This window comes from Pipistrellus hanaki (assembly GCF_964339955.1).
Source record: "Pipistrellus hanaki genome assembly, chromosome: 6".
In the NCBI taxonomy this organism is placed as follows: Eukaryota; Metazoa; Chordata; class Mammalia; order Chiroptera; family Vespertilionidae; genus Pipistrellus; species Pipistrellus hanaki.
Window position 1 is genome coordinate 65,053,396 of NC_140508.1, and position 13,413 is coordinate 65,066,808.

The following is a 13,413-nucleotide window of genomic DNA, read 5'->3' on the forward strand; positions in this document are numbered from 1 at the left end:
TCATCTACAAATTGGGGATAATAACGGTTCCTCCCTCCTGGAGTCAGAGTGAGGATTAGCTGCCGTAAATGCATATGAAGTTCTTAGCACAGGATCAGGCATTAATCCTGTTTAGTTAATGTTGGCAATATTTTTTATCATTATCCTTGTTTTTATTAGTGTAATCTGGCTCACTCCGTGTGTGAGGGCCCACTTCATCACCCCTCACTCGCTCCGGAGGTTATGTGTTTATTCTATGCTTGATTTAGCTCGCCCTCTGTGCCTTGATTGACACTGTCCTTGGGCCTCGCTTTCCCCCACAGATCCTGTTCTCGAACATCGAAGACATCCTGGAAGTTCATAAGGATTTCTTGGCTGCCTTGGAGTACTGTTTACATCCGGAGCCTCAGTCTCAGCATGAACTTGGGAACGTTTTCTTAAGATTCGTGAGTACCATGCCCCAGCCCCTGTAGGAGCCCACAGCTTTTGGGAAATGGGCTTCTCCCCTGATTGAGAAGTAGGGATAATCAGGCCTATATCCTTGGGTTGATGGAAAGACTCAAAAGAGATAAGGCAGTGAAGTGTGTATGTAGCATAGAGTAGTGGTTCTCAGACCTGGGTGATTTTGCCTCTGGAGATGTTAGGTTGTGTCTAGACACATTTCTTACTATTACAGCTTTGGGGTGGGGGTGGGGGGCAGGTGGCTACTGGCTTCTAGTGGGTGGAGGCCAGGGATGCCACCAAACATCCTGTCATGCGCAGGACAGCCCCCATGGCAGCATTATTCCCCCTCAAATGTAAGCAGTGCCGTGAGTGAGAAACCCTGGTGAAGGATAAGCTCTGGGTCCACGTTGACGCTGCCGCAGTCCTTGTCGTCATTATCACTAACTCCCTTCTCTAGAGCACATGTGTCAAACACAAGGCCCGCGGGCCAAATCCAGCCCGCCAGGCCTTGCAATGTGGCCCGCACAGCGCTGTCATCACTGCACTCCGCTGTCAGTTTATGACATTGTCAGTTTAAGACTGTTCAGTAAACCATTCGGCGATTTAGGCTGGATTTTAGATTTTGGCCCCTTCTCTGATTGAGTTCGACACCCCTACTCTGGAGCAACGGCCGCCAACCGGTGCTCCGCGGACCACAGGTGCTCCGTGAGGGCCAAAAGGTCGGCGACCGCTGGTCTGAAGGGTCACGTCTTGGTGGTCAGAGTCTGGAATGACATAGCCTGGTGCAGCTCTGCCCTCGGAGTTGCAGCTCAGGGGAAGCCACTGGCTCATGCTGTGTTGGGAGGGCAGTGCTCCCAGCCAGGCTGCTGAGCTGCTTGTAAGCGACTTGTTTTAACCTCAGTGCCCTCACTTGCAAAATGGGTAAAAAAAAAAAGCTAGATTTGCCCATGATTTTATTGAGCATTGAGCGAGCTAATGTAAGGAGAGTGTTCAGAACAGCTCCTGGCTCACAGTAAATGCTCAATAAATGTTGGATGCTATTGCCCTGGCTGGTGTTGCCAAGTGGTTAGGGTGTTGGCCCATGCACTGAAGGATCTCATTTGCAATTAAGGGGATATACCTGGGTTGCAGGTTCAGTCTCTGGTTCCGGTTGGGGCACGTGCAGGAGGCAACCAATCACTGTGTCTCTTGAACATCGATGTTTCTTTTTTCCCCCCCCTTCCTTCTTTCCTTCCCTTTCTTCCCCCTCACCTCCCTCCCTCCTTTCTACTCTCTCTCTCTCTCTCTCTCTCTCTCTCAAAAAAAAAAAAAAAAAAAAAAAAAAAAAAAGGAATAATATCCTCAGTTGAGGATTAACAAAAAACATGTTGGATGATATCTTTCTCTTCATTTAACCACCATCCCTTAGTGTTTGCAGCAGAATGAACATGAGAACCAGATAGGGCACAGGGGAGGTGGGCACTCATGGGGATGCTGAGCAGAGGTATGATGTGCTAGGGGTTTAGGGGGCCCTTGGGCTGCTGCGCAGGGAAGGGGGGAGGGGACTGTGGAGGTGCAGGGAGACCAGGAAGAGGTCCCTGTGCTGTCTGAGAAGATGGGGCCTGGAGCAGGGGGTAGCTTGGAGATGGTGAGAAGCGGTGAGTAGGAAGTGGGGAATGAGTTCATGTGAGTGGCGCACTTAGATCCAGGCCGGCACTGGGCTGATGCTGCGTGAGGGACACTCATGGGGCGTCATTCCAGCTGGGCACCAGGAAGGCTTTCAGGAGGAGGTGGATTATTGGGGCTGGCCAGGAAGTGATGACATCAAGGGTGGAATAGCCCATACTTTAGCCAACGCGGGGGAAGAGGTCCTCAAGGTGCATTATCTGTTTGCCCATAACCCCCGCCCCCCGGGTCCCCTGACTTTGGTGCTGGAGCCTCAGAGGTGTGGTGAGCAAGTTTCACTATTGGTCGCTGAGGGTCTCTGGATCCCGAGTGTCCACCTGAGCTCTCCCCACTCCCTCTGCAGGATTCCTAACTCATTCAGAGATGCCGGGGCCAGAAAGCTGGAGGAAAGAGGGTGGGGAGTTTACTGCCCAGGAGGCAGTCCCTTCTCCATGCCTTCTCCTCTGACTGCCCCGACCCCACTCGGGTAGCCTCATCGATTGGGCATTGACGGGGACAGTGTTTCCTATCAGAATCCTGATGCACCGACGGTTGAAGTTCAAGTCTGTGTGGGAAGTCACTGTGGGCCAGGACCTTCCTCGAATCTTGAGAACCCATCACATGTCCTGCCTGGTCCCTCGAGAGCAAGTTTCTTTAGAGCTTGGTGCCTGACCTTGCCTCCTGGCTCTGCTGCTTCCTGTGATGCTGGGAGAACGACCTCACCTGGCCAGGCCTCAGTTTCCTCATCTGTAAAGTGAAGGCAGTGAAACCCACCTTCCAGGGTGGTTGAGAGGATAAATAAAAGTAGCAGCACCTGGCCTATTAATAAGTCCTCAGGGTGTGTTTGCTCATTTGCACAATGCACATATTTGCTCATGGGACCCGGCACTCTCTGGCATCTCCCAGCGATGTCTGGGGCACTTGGTGACTCATTACACTCTGCCAGGCTCTGCCAGCTCCTGGGACCTCACGCTGGCCACCGCAGTCACGCCGGCTTCCTCGCTGTTCTGGAACACAGGGAGCTCATTCCTGTGGAGTGTGCTGTTCCCTCTGCCGGGGCTGGTTCCCTCGGGCGTCCCTGCGGCTCCTGTCCTTTCCTGCCTTGAAATCTTTACGGAAATGCCCCCTCCTCTGTGAGCTCTCTCATGCCCACTCTGTCCAGGATGGTCATGCTCCCTGCCCTTGCAGGCCCCCCGCCCTTATTATTGTCAGCGATCCTTACCACCCTCTGAAACATTGGATATTTTGCTGCTTTTTGTTCCTTGTCTACGCCCCCCCCCCCGCCCCCCCGAATATCCACAGCACGAGGGTAGGGACTTTGTCATGTCCACTGCTCCTTGCATCCAGAATAGCAGGGGACAGACAGTCTACTCAACAGGCAAGCAACCTGAAAAGTTAAATCCAAGGTCATGCCTCTATAGGTGGAAGAAGTGGGATCTGGACCCTCCTAATGGCAAAGCCAGACTTCATTGATTCATACGCTTTGTAATTTCTGCTATATCTGGGCACCCTTCATAATATTATTTATTTTATCGGTTAAGAAATAGATTTACTTGAAAAAAACTCACCCCACCTTAAATAGACATTTAAAAAGGGAAATTTGCATCATCATTGGAAATGGAAAATGGTTGCTAAAAATAGAAGGTAACCTTAAAAAGGAATGCAAATAGAAACCAAGCTGAGTTACCGCATTCTGTCTAGAAACTCCCCCCACCTGGGGTTCTGAGCCTGAGGCCAGCCCGATTAGATCATAGGTAAGATAAACCCGTGTGCGATGGAGTTTGAGTCATATCACACCGAGCTGTGCGATAACGGGAACAATTGAAAAGGGAGTCAGCTTTCTCCGGTGTGATTCAGTGTTTTTAAGTTAGAGCATCATTTTAATTGGAAAAGTCACCCCCGCTTCCCCCTGCCCTGGGAGGAGCTCCCTGCCCACTCTCCATCCCAGCCGCGGCTGTGGGCTGGGCTTCTGGAAGCTGAGATCTGAGCACAGGTGGCTGGGAGCAGCTGAAAGGAGGTTGTGCACTCCCCACCGGGAGGGACTCTCTGCTTCAGGCCTCCTGGAGCTGCAGCCATGCGGGTGGGCCTTTGCACCCCGCAGTGCCCAGTCCCCAGACAGGGGCTGTCCCAGGGGAGTGTGTACAGCCCCAGGCCCAGGGCCGTTCCCGGGGAGGGACGCCTTGGGGGCTTTGGGTGCCTCTGTCCTGACAGGGTGCTCCAGGAGAGGGACGGCAGCACGAGACCCAGCAAGGGCCCTGGCTGACACACAAGCCCCCTGGTGGGCGCCACCCCCTCTGTGGTCAGTGGGAGAATCCCTCACCCCCTCACCCTCAACCCAACCACTACTAGCCCTGATCACAGACTAGCCCTGAGTGAACGTTCTCTTGGTGCAGGGCCCCGTTCTCAGTGCTTTGGGTCTACGAATTCCTGAAAACTCCCTAACAACTTTAAACAGTGGGTGCTGTTTTATACCCACTCTACAGATGAGGAAACTGAGGCGCAGAGAGGTTAACTCATTGTGCACCTTGACACAGCCAGGACATGTTGGAGCCAGGATTTGAGTCCATGTAGTTTGGCTCCAGGGTTTGTGTGTTTTCACCATCTTACATGACAAAATCTCATGAATGCATACTATGCACCTGTTGTGAGCCAGGCATGGTACTAGGTCCAGAGGATGGTGCCCTGAATCAGACAGCTCTTGCTCCCTGCTGCCATGATGCTCAGGAGAAACAGAGGGCGAGGGAGTTAACAGAGGCATCATTTCAGATGGCGACGTGGGCTGTGACGATGATGAATGCAGGTGTGAGAAGGAGTGACTGGACTCAAGGTGGTCTGACCTTGGGAAGTCAGGAACAGGTGGCTGGATTTAGCACGTTGAAGCACCCAGGGCTGCTGAGTAAATTTGTGCTGAGTAAATTTGGATCTCAGGTGAATGACAAATCAATTTTTAGTGTGTCTCATGCAGCATTTGTGACATACTTATAAAAGGTTAGTTACTCATCTGAAATACTGAAATGAGCACACAGCTGGGTGCCCTATGACTTGTCTGGGAACCTGGTCAGGGTGGGCCTCTGTGAGGTGGGGAGATGGGATGGTCTGGGGAAGGGCAGGGTCCGTGGGATGGGAGCAGGGCGGCAGTGGTGGCCGGAGCAGAGGAGCGATGGAAGGAGAGTGGGATGTCATGGGGGCCAGCGCCTGTGGGAATTTTATTCTGAGTTTTTACAGGGAAGTGGTGTGGCCTGAGGGACATGTGAGCCTCCTCTCCCTGCAGCTGTGTGGATAGGTTGGGGAGTCCCTGGCAAAAGTGAGACTGGGATCTCGGGCTCCCCTCCGCACTGCGGGAGATGTCCCATAGCTAGCTCCTTCCTTGTGCTGAGTCCCAGTCACTCGGGGTGAAGTGAGTGGCTCAGAGCAGAGGGTCTCCGTGGAACCAGTGTCATCTCCCCCCCTCCCCCCCAGGTACTGTGGACAGCAGCCACCATCTCTGACAATCCTTGAGTCCTCTCTGGGGGTCTACACACTCTCCCCAAGTTGTCCCCAGCTGACAGCTGGCCCCTCCTCCTCCTCCACAGCCCAGATCCACAGCCATGTGTTCTCTACCCACCACATCTGCGTGTGCACAACTGTTTGTTTCTTCCTGGAAAAACAATCAACGCCTATGTGGGGGCCCTCGGAGGAAATTGAACACTGGGGTTCTTAGCTGTCAAAAGCAGCATTTCCAGACTTGCAGGGTCTCGGGCCTGAGACACAGCTGGGTTTGGGCTCCATGAAAGGGCCCGGGAGTGATGGAAGTGGGCTTGGTGCTCTGAAGAGGGGTTTTGTCATCTCCTAAATTTAATTTCTCCAAGCCTCAAGCCCTGGTCCCTTCAGCCCTTTGCACAGGCTGAAGGAGAGGATGACATTGCAGAGTGTCCGAGAAGGGGCTCAGGGGATCCGGGATGACACAGCTGTGGCGATCTTATCACTTACTCTCTCTCCTGCATCTGCGGCAGACATCGCTAATCCATCAGAACCCTCTGCCTCTGTGCTCCCTGGGGGCTCCAGAATTCTCCTCACCGGAGTTCTAGCCAGCAGTCCCTATTCACTGGTGTTGGCATGCGACAGGAAACAGATTTGTCTTCCTGGCCCGGTCCCTTCACCGTACGGATGGAGATGGACAGGGAGACCCTGTCACCTCACTAGGCTTGGGCCCCATTTTGTCATTTTCTTGCCCCTTTTCAAAGTGTGCCTGTATCAGGACTGTATTTACTGCAAGTGACAAAAACAAGAACTCAGCTGGGCTTAAACACAAAAAGACGGTAATGGCTCATATAAACGGAATGTTCAGAAGTGAGCTGGCTTCAGGCGTAGCTGGATCCAGGACCCCCTCTGACATTTGCAGGACTTGGTCTGTCTCTAGGCTCTACTTTCCTGTGTATTGGCTTCATTCTTGAAGGGTGCGGGGGAGGGGAGCGGGTGCCTCTCCTGATGGCAGAGGTGCCCTCGGTGTTTCAAGCTGGCGCTGACAGCTCGGCAGCCACAGCTCACAGACAGCCTCTCTTCACATTGATGTTAGCCGGGGCCTTTGGCACTGGCCCAGCTTGGACCGCTGCTGCCAGGACAGGGCTCTCTTTGCTTGGTGTGGCCTGAGTGACATGCTCGCCTGTGGTGCCTGGGAGGGGAGTGGGGTCAGTGGGCTCCGAGTGTAGAGGAGGTCCCTCAGGGGAAGAATTGGGGGCTGTGACCAGAACAGAACGGATGCTGGGTCAGTGAAACAAGATGTTCCAACGAAGAGCCGGGGCTGTGGTTGTGGTGGACCAAGGTCTTCTGGAAGGAGCATGGGGCTGGTGTGAGGGCTGTCAGGCCGCTCTCAGTTCCTCCTTCTGCTTTCTTGCTTTTGTTCATAAATAGTCAGATGCCTGCACTCTGCTGGGGACTTCAGTCCCCAATGGCCCCACAGCAGCGAGCTCAACAAGCCCCGCCCCCGTGGGGCTCACAGGGCAGGGAGTGGATGGGGGAAATGGACAGTGCACGGATGAGGAGGAAGACACCGGGGCTTGAAGCCCACCATAATTCTTAAAGTCTGCGTGGTGCTGTCCCCAGACCTACGAGTCGACTCAGCTCCCTCCATCTTCACTCTGCTTGTGTCTTTTTTTTTTGCCATCAAGCCTACCTATCTACTGCTCCACTCTGCCATAGACAGACTCACCAACGCGATAATGAATTTGCTGAAATCATAATGATGGTCATAGCAGCCACAGCAATAATAACAGCAGCAACAATGGCTAACACTTAACGAGCACTTACTATGCACGGTTTTAAGCACTTGCTATGAACTCACCTAATAATTCTTACAGCAGCCTTATGGCGGGAGGCCATTGTGGTCTATAGTTTATAGACAGGAATACAGAGGCTCTGAAACATTGTGTGCCTTGCCCAAGCTCAGAGTCAGGCTACGAACCTGGGTGGTCTGGCTGCAAAGCCTGCACTTAACAACGTACAAGGTTGATGCTGGTAGTGATCCTGGAGGCTTCGGGTATCTTTCCTCTGAACCATACGAAAGGTACGGTCTGCAGATCCAGGAAGGCCCTGCACTTGGCTGCAGAGCAGTTTTTTCCCTAAAGCTCCTTAACATCTGGTTGGGATCTCCTGCTGTCATTCATATAAAGCCCTGCAGGCCTTCTCTGCAAGAGCAGGCCCCAGACCCAGGCCAGGTCCTGTCACCTACAACAAGACAAGTCCTCTCCTCTTCTCCGCAGCCCGCCTCACCATGGTCTGCAGCCGAGGCCCTGGCTCCCGATGTGTCTGGCAGCCTTCCTTATGTCCTTTTATTTGTGCCTGAGCGAGCTCCTGCAGTCCAGACTTTTTTTACCCACCCCCATTGTCCTTGATTGGGCAGTGTGGGGGGTGCTGGGGTCCCCTCTTCTCCCTCCCTGCCCTTGTGTGTATGAGTGCGTCAGGGTCTCCGTGGGTTGTAGACACAGGGTGAGGTGCTGGAGTTGGTGACTCAGTGCGTGATTCTCCGTGCTCACCCTATTGGTGGTGGTGTTTGGGGCATGTAGCGTGTGCATTATAATGCTTCAGATCGTCCGGTGGTTCTTTGGAGTCTGGGTTTAGGGTAGTTTGTCCCTGACGTGTGTACCCTTTGGATAATGGTGGCATTTCTTCCTATTAATTCACTTTTATTGATCGAGTTTGTGTTTGTGACTGGTACTTTTAGAGCGCTTTGAAATGTTATAAGTGTTCATTATATACTAGGCTCTGTTCTTCTTGTTTTACATACACTGTTATTTAATTTTCCAATAGCCCAAGAAGTGTGTGTGTGTGTGTCTGTTATTATGTTCATTTTATAGATGAGGGAATTGAGACATAAGTAGGTAAAGCAGCTCCCCCAACGTCACCCACTGCTTAGGAAGCTTGGCGCTGGGTTTCTAGCCCAGGTGGTCTGGTTCTAGTCACATTATGCTGCAGTGACTTTGTCCATGGATCTGTGGCTTGAGATTTGTACCCATCGTTTTTACCTCCCATCTCTGTCCCCGTCCCCATCCTATGCTGTGTGACCATGAACTGGAAGTTGGCATGGATGTTAAGAGAGACTGAATCCCGGTTCTGCCCCTGCAGTAGGTGTGAGACCCTGGGCCCATGACTTTTCCTTGTTTTCCCATGTATGTGGGTGAGTATAGTCCAAGAATTGTCATGCCAGGTTATTGTGAGGGTTTAATGAGTTTGCCCTCATTCATGTACGACATGCTCAGCCACACTCTGTGCTGTGAGCACTTGGCTGCTCAGGCCGCCTGCTCAGATGGTGCACACAGAGCGCCCGCAGTGCACTGGGTGTGTTGGGGCCGCTGATTGATTCTGAAACCCATTCTCCCTCCTCTTTGGTTTCCTCTTTCCTGTAGGCACCCATCAGCAAGAAACTGGGGGCTTGTTTAGAGACAAGATGAGCTGCTTGTTTTGCAGACCCACCTCTTCCTTCCTTCCATGCTTGGGGTCGTCTGCCTATCCCCCAGCCCAAGCTGGAGGCCCTTCAGCCCTCCCTGCCCAGTGGCCTTACCCAGGACATCCTTGTTTGGGGTTTGGCCAGTTGGGTGGCAGTGTTCTGTGAGATTTTTGGAACCGAGAATGCTTGGTGGAGAGCTTCGTGCAAAGAAGGCTCTTGTCCCTTTGATTTCCGGAAACCTTGGCTGATGGTTACAGATCTGATGACCCACGCGTGACCTCTAGGCTGGAAAGACTCCAACTTTGGACTTAGGAGCATCTGGAGGTCAATAGAATTATCCCCCTGCCTCAGGAATGCCACTGCTGTGTGGCAGGGACCAGAGATCTACTTGTTCCCTCTAATTCTGGAGCCAGTCTTGACTCTTCTAGTTCATATATATACAGGGTGTAGCACATAGCAGGTGTGCAGAGTTTATTCAATTAGCAAGTATCAATTAGATCGTTGAGGGTCTACTGTGTGCCAGGACCTGGGGATATTTCGTTGAACAAGACAGACATATTCACTGCCTTCAGGAAACTGACTGCCAAGTGGGAAGACAACTGAGAAACAAATACTCTGGATAGTCCAGATTGTGAGGGGCCCATCACGAAAATGACAGGTGCGTGGGTGATAGAAAACACCTGAGTGGCTTCTTTAGCTAGGGTGGCCCAAGTGTCATTTGAGGAGGTGGGAGTCCTGAATGGTGGGAAGTAGCCAGGCCTCCAGGTAGAGTGTTCCAGGTAGAGAGGATGGCAGGTGCAAAGGCCCTGACGTAGACAGGCATGGCAGACTTAAGGAGTGGATAGAAGGCCAGGAGGTGAGGTTAGAGGAAGGCAGGAGAGGGCAGATAACTTGGCTCAAGTTCACAGCAGGAACTGCAGAACCAGATTCAAGCCCAGCCCACCTGGCTTGAGTCTGTACACTTGACCCTGGGCCATGCTGCTGCCAGAAAGGTTATCCAGGCTATGGGTGCAGAACGATAGGTGCAAAAGTAGAGGCTGAGAGACCTGCAGCGAGTGGGAGCCTCTGTACCTGAAATCCCGCCTGCTCTGTAGGCCCACAGGCCTAGTCTGCAGCACACTTCAGAGCGTCTCTGCCTGCCATGACCTGACTCAGGCTCTGTCCTTGTCTTGCAGAAGGACAAGTTCTGTGTGTATGAGGAATATTGCAGCAACCACGAGAAGGCCCTGCGGCTGCTTGTGGAACTGAACAAGATCCCCACCGTGCGTGCCTTCCTCTTGGTAAGTGACCCGTCACCCCTACCCCTCTCTACTGTGTGCTTCAGCCTTGTGCATCGCAGGCAAGAGAGAGCTTCGTGCTGCCACCTCCATGCTGCCCGTGCTGCCCGATCCCTTCCTCAGCCAGAGTAATTTGTCTAAACAGGGATCGCCAAACACTTTCTGTAAAGGGCCAGAGTGTGCGTACTTTTGCCTTTGTGTGTCATACCGCCCCCATATAGCACAAAAGCAGCCATAAATAAAATGTAAAGAAATGGGAATGACTATGTTCCAATAAAACTTTATTTACAAAAACAAGCAGAGGGCTGGATTTGGCCGTAGGGCCAAGTTTGCCCATTCCTAGTCTAAAGCAGTGATTCTAATGAGAGGGGTTCCAGTGGTAGAGATGACTATTATTTAGGTTATTTAATTATAAGTGAAAGAAACCCAGTTAAAATTGGCTTAAACAAAAATAAAAAACAAAACAAAACAAAACAAAAACCAAAAAAACAAAACAAAACAAAAAAAAAACCAAAAAGAATTTACTGGTTCATTTTCCTGGGAAGATTAAGACCTGAGAGGGCTTTAGGCACAGCAGCATCTGGGTGTTCAGATGATGTCATTAGACATGTATCTCTTGACTCTGCTTTTCTCTGCCTTGGCTCCATTCCCAGGCAGCTCTCCTCAAGTGGTGTCGGCGTGGCCTTCAGCAACTCCACACTTACACCGGCTCATAGCAGAGCAACTCCGGATAAAGATAATTCCTCTTGCCCAATAGTAAGGCCAAAATCCCGGGTCTGGTGCTCACTGGCTTCGCTCGGCTCCAGAGGTTATCCCTGAACCAGTTGCTGTAGATCAAGCACGTCAAACTCAAAGGCTAACTCCAGGCCAAATAAACAAGGTTTAAGTGTATGAGGGCCGCAAAAAAACAAAAGTTTCAATTTTCATAGAAACGTAGGTTTATTTCAATAGAGACGTGCTGAATACAAAGGGATGAAATAAATGAGTAAACATTAACATAAAGTAATAGAACATTTTAATAAACATGAATATTGCTTTCTTGAACATGAACCTACTAGACACTGAACAACTGCACAAATTAATAAGCATAACGCAAATAAACCTATTTTTCTCGTTCTCCGAAAGCAAAATATTTCCTGTTGCACATACCAAACAAGTCAGTACAAGATTAATGATGTGGCAATCGGCTGCTAAAATATTCGCTGCTAGTATTAGTGGAGAGAAATGGTGTGTCTGCACGTAAGGCGCGTAAGGGAAATGAATGCAAATAGAGTAATCAGTCATTAGCGAAAGTCGTAATTCGTTATTTGTAATTATGTATAACAGGATATTGTAAAAATTTAGTTACGAAATTTTTATTAAAACGTTTCTTACATACCGTTATATTGGCTGGGCCACAAAAATATTCATTGTAGGCAGCATTTGGCCCCTCGGTGCGAATTTTCCAAGCTTGCTGTAGATAGAGGGATAGGTAGGGGCTCTGATTGGTGCCTTCTGGAGCTGGAAGGTGGGGTCAACTACCATATATCACAGGCCCTAAGGGCGTGGTGGATGCTTAAAGGACAGTTTGTACTTGTGGAAGTAAGTGGGGAATGGATGTTGATCAGGCAAAGCACTAGACATCCGTGCTGGTCTTCCCTACCATTGCAGAGAGCTTCACTGGTGTGGGTTCTCATTTGTGATCTCCTTGGAGCTTTACCAGCCACTGTTGTGTATGAGTTAAGATATATAGTTCTAGACAGCCCAACTAACAGTGGTTTAAACAACGTAAGCATTTATTTCTCTCCCATGTTAACGTGATGTAGACAGTCTGGGGGTTCCCGTATCAGGGGCCAAGGCCGTAGGGTGTGCCCTCATTAACGTGGTCTAAAAAGACCTCTTCCCCCTTCCACATTCAGGCGTGGGATGCAGGATGGGTGGGAAGGAAGGACTGCCTTTCTCCTAGTAAGGGTACAACAGGTAGCAGCACACATCTCTTCCACTCACATTCCATTGGCCAATACTTGGTCACATGCCCACACCTCGCTGCAAGGGAGGCTGGGAAATGGAGCTTTTATTCTGGGCAGCCATGTGCCTAGTTGAAAATCCTGTTGCTATAGAAGATTATGTTAGGGGACACCTCAAGCCTTTGCCAAAGGTGATTTTGATGACGTCAAAATATTAAGTGACTTTTTAAGAGTGCATATGATTGGAAAATGATTGAGCTTCTCAGAGGTTTGAATCCTGGTCTTTCACCTCTAAATCCCCTACTCATTCAGTCCCAGCCCCCAGCTGACAACACATACAGAGTCCAGCAAATAAAAGAACAACAGATAACTGACATGGCATAAGGAGGGTTAACCAGGTGTCCGGAGAGCTAAACTATATCATAAAATTCTTGCATGCACTTTTCCGTAATGCAGAGTCTCCAACAAAGTATTTCTAGAATTTTGATTCAAAATGTATGTGTCCTTCACGTGTAAGTTCCCGTTGCTTGGCCCATGTCCAGTGAGCATCTGAAGAAGGGCCGGCTGGTTGACTCACTGCCACTTTTGTCACAAGTGCCTCATGCATTCGGACTGATGCTTTTCATCCTTGCTGGTAGCTGTGTCTTTACGTTTCTGGTTCTGCACTCACATTCATAAAAGAGTCTGGTAAAAAGCAAAAACAAAGTCATATCTCATAAGATCACATGCATGACCATGTTTCTGTGATTGACCTTTCGAGTTTCAGGCAGCACCGCTTAGCATGCTGTTACCGAGTCCCACCTTCCAGGGACTCAGCTGTGTGTTGGGAAGCACGAAGGTGTTTCTGGGGATGTGGGGAGGGAAGGGCCTCAGTTTTTCTGTCCTTCCTTCCCCTCTGCCTTTGCCGTCTTTCTAGTGGTCCAAACTGCCCCTTTCCTGGCAGCAGCTGGGCTAGGCCAGCTTGGGAGGAGGGAGGATGTGTGGGTGCCAGCACACATGCCATCTGTCTCCCCCCTTGCTGGCATCTCCCAGCGTTTGGCCACCTGCAGAAGTGCCATCTCATGTCTATCATGGGCTATTCAGGCATTAGGAACACACAGACTCTGGCTTTCCATTCATGGTGTGATGTGCTGTGCACTAGTTGAAAGATGGGGTGAGAACTTTGTCTTTCTGTGCCTCAGTTCCTTGTCGATAAAATGGA

General features: G+C 50.7%; 1 protein-coding gene across 1 annotated transcript in view; it reads left to right on the plus strand.

Moving 5' to 3' along the window:
- The window catches only part of PREX1 (phosphatidylinositol-3,4,5-trisphosphate dependent Rac exchange factor 1), a 165,953-nt gene that overhangs the window by 75,759 nt on the left and 76,781 nt on the right, over positions 1-13,413 (plus strand). The window contains exons 3-4 of the mRNA XM_084886927.1: positions 303-425; positions 10,165-10,269. Coding sequence (XP_084743053.1) covers positions 303-425; positions 10,165-10,269 — 228 coding nt within the window. The remainder of the gene's footprint in view (positions 1-302; positions 426-10,164; positions 10,270-13,413) is intronic.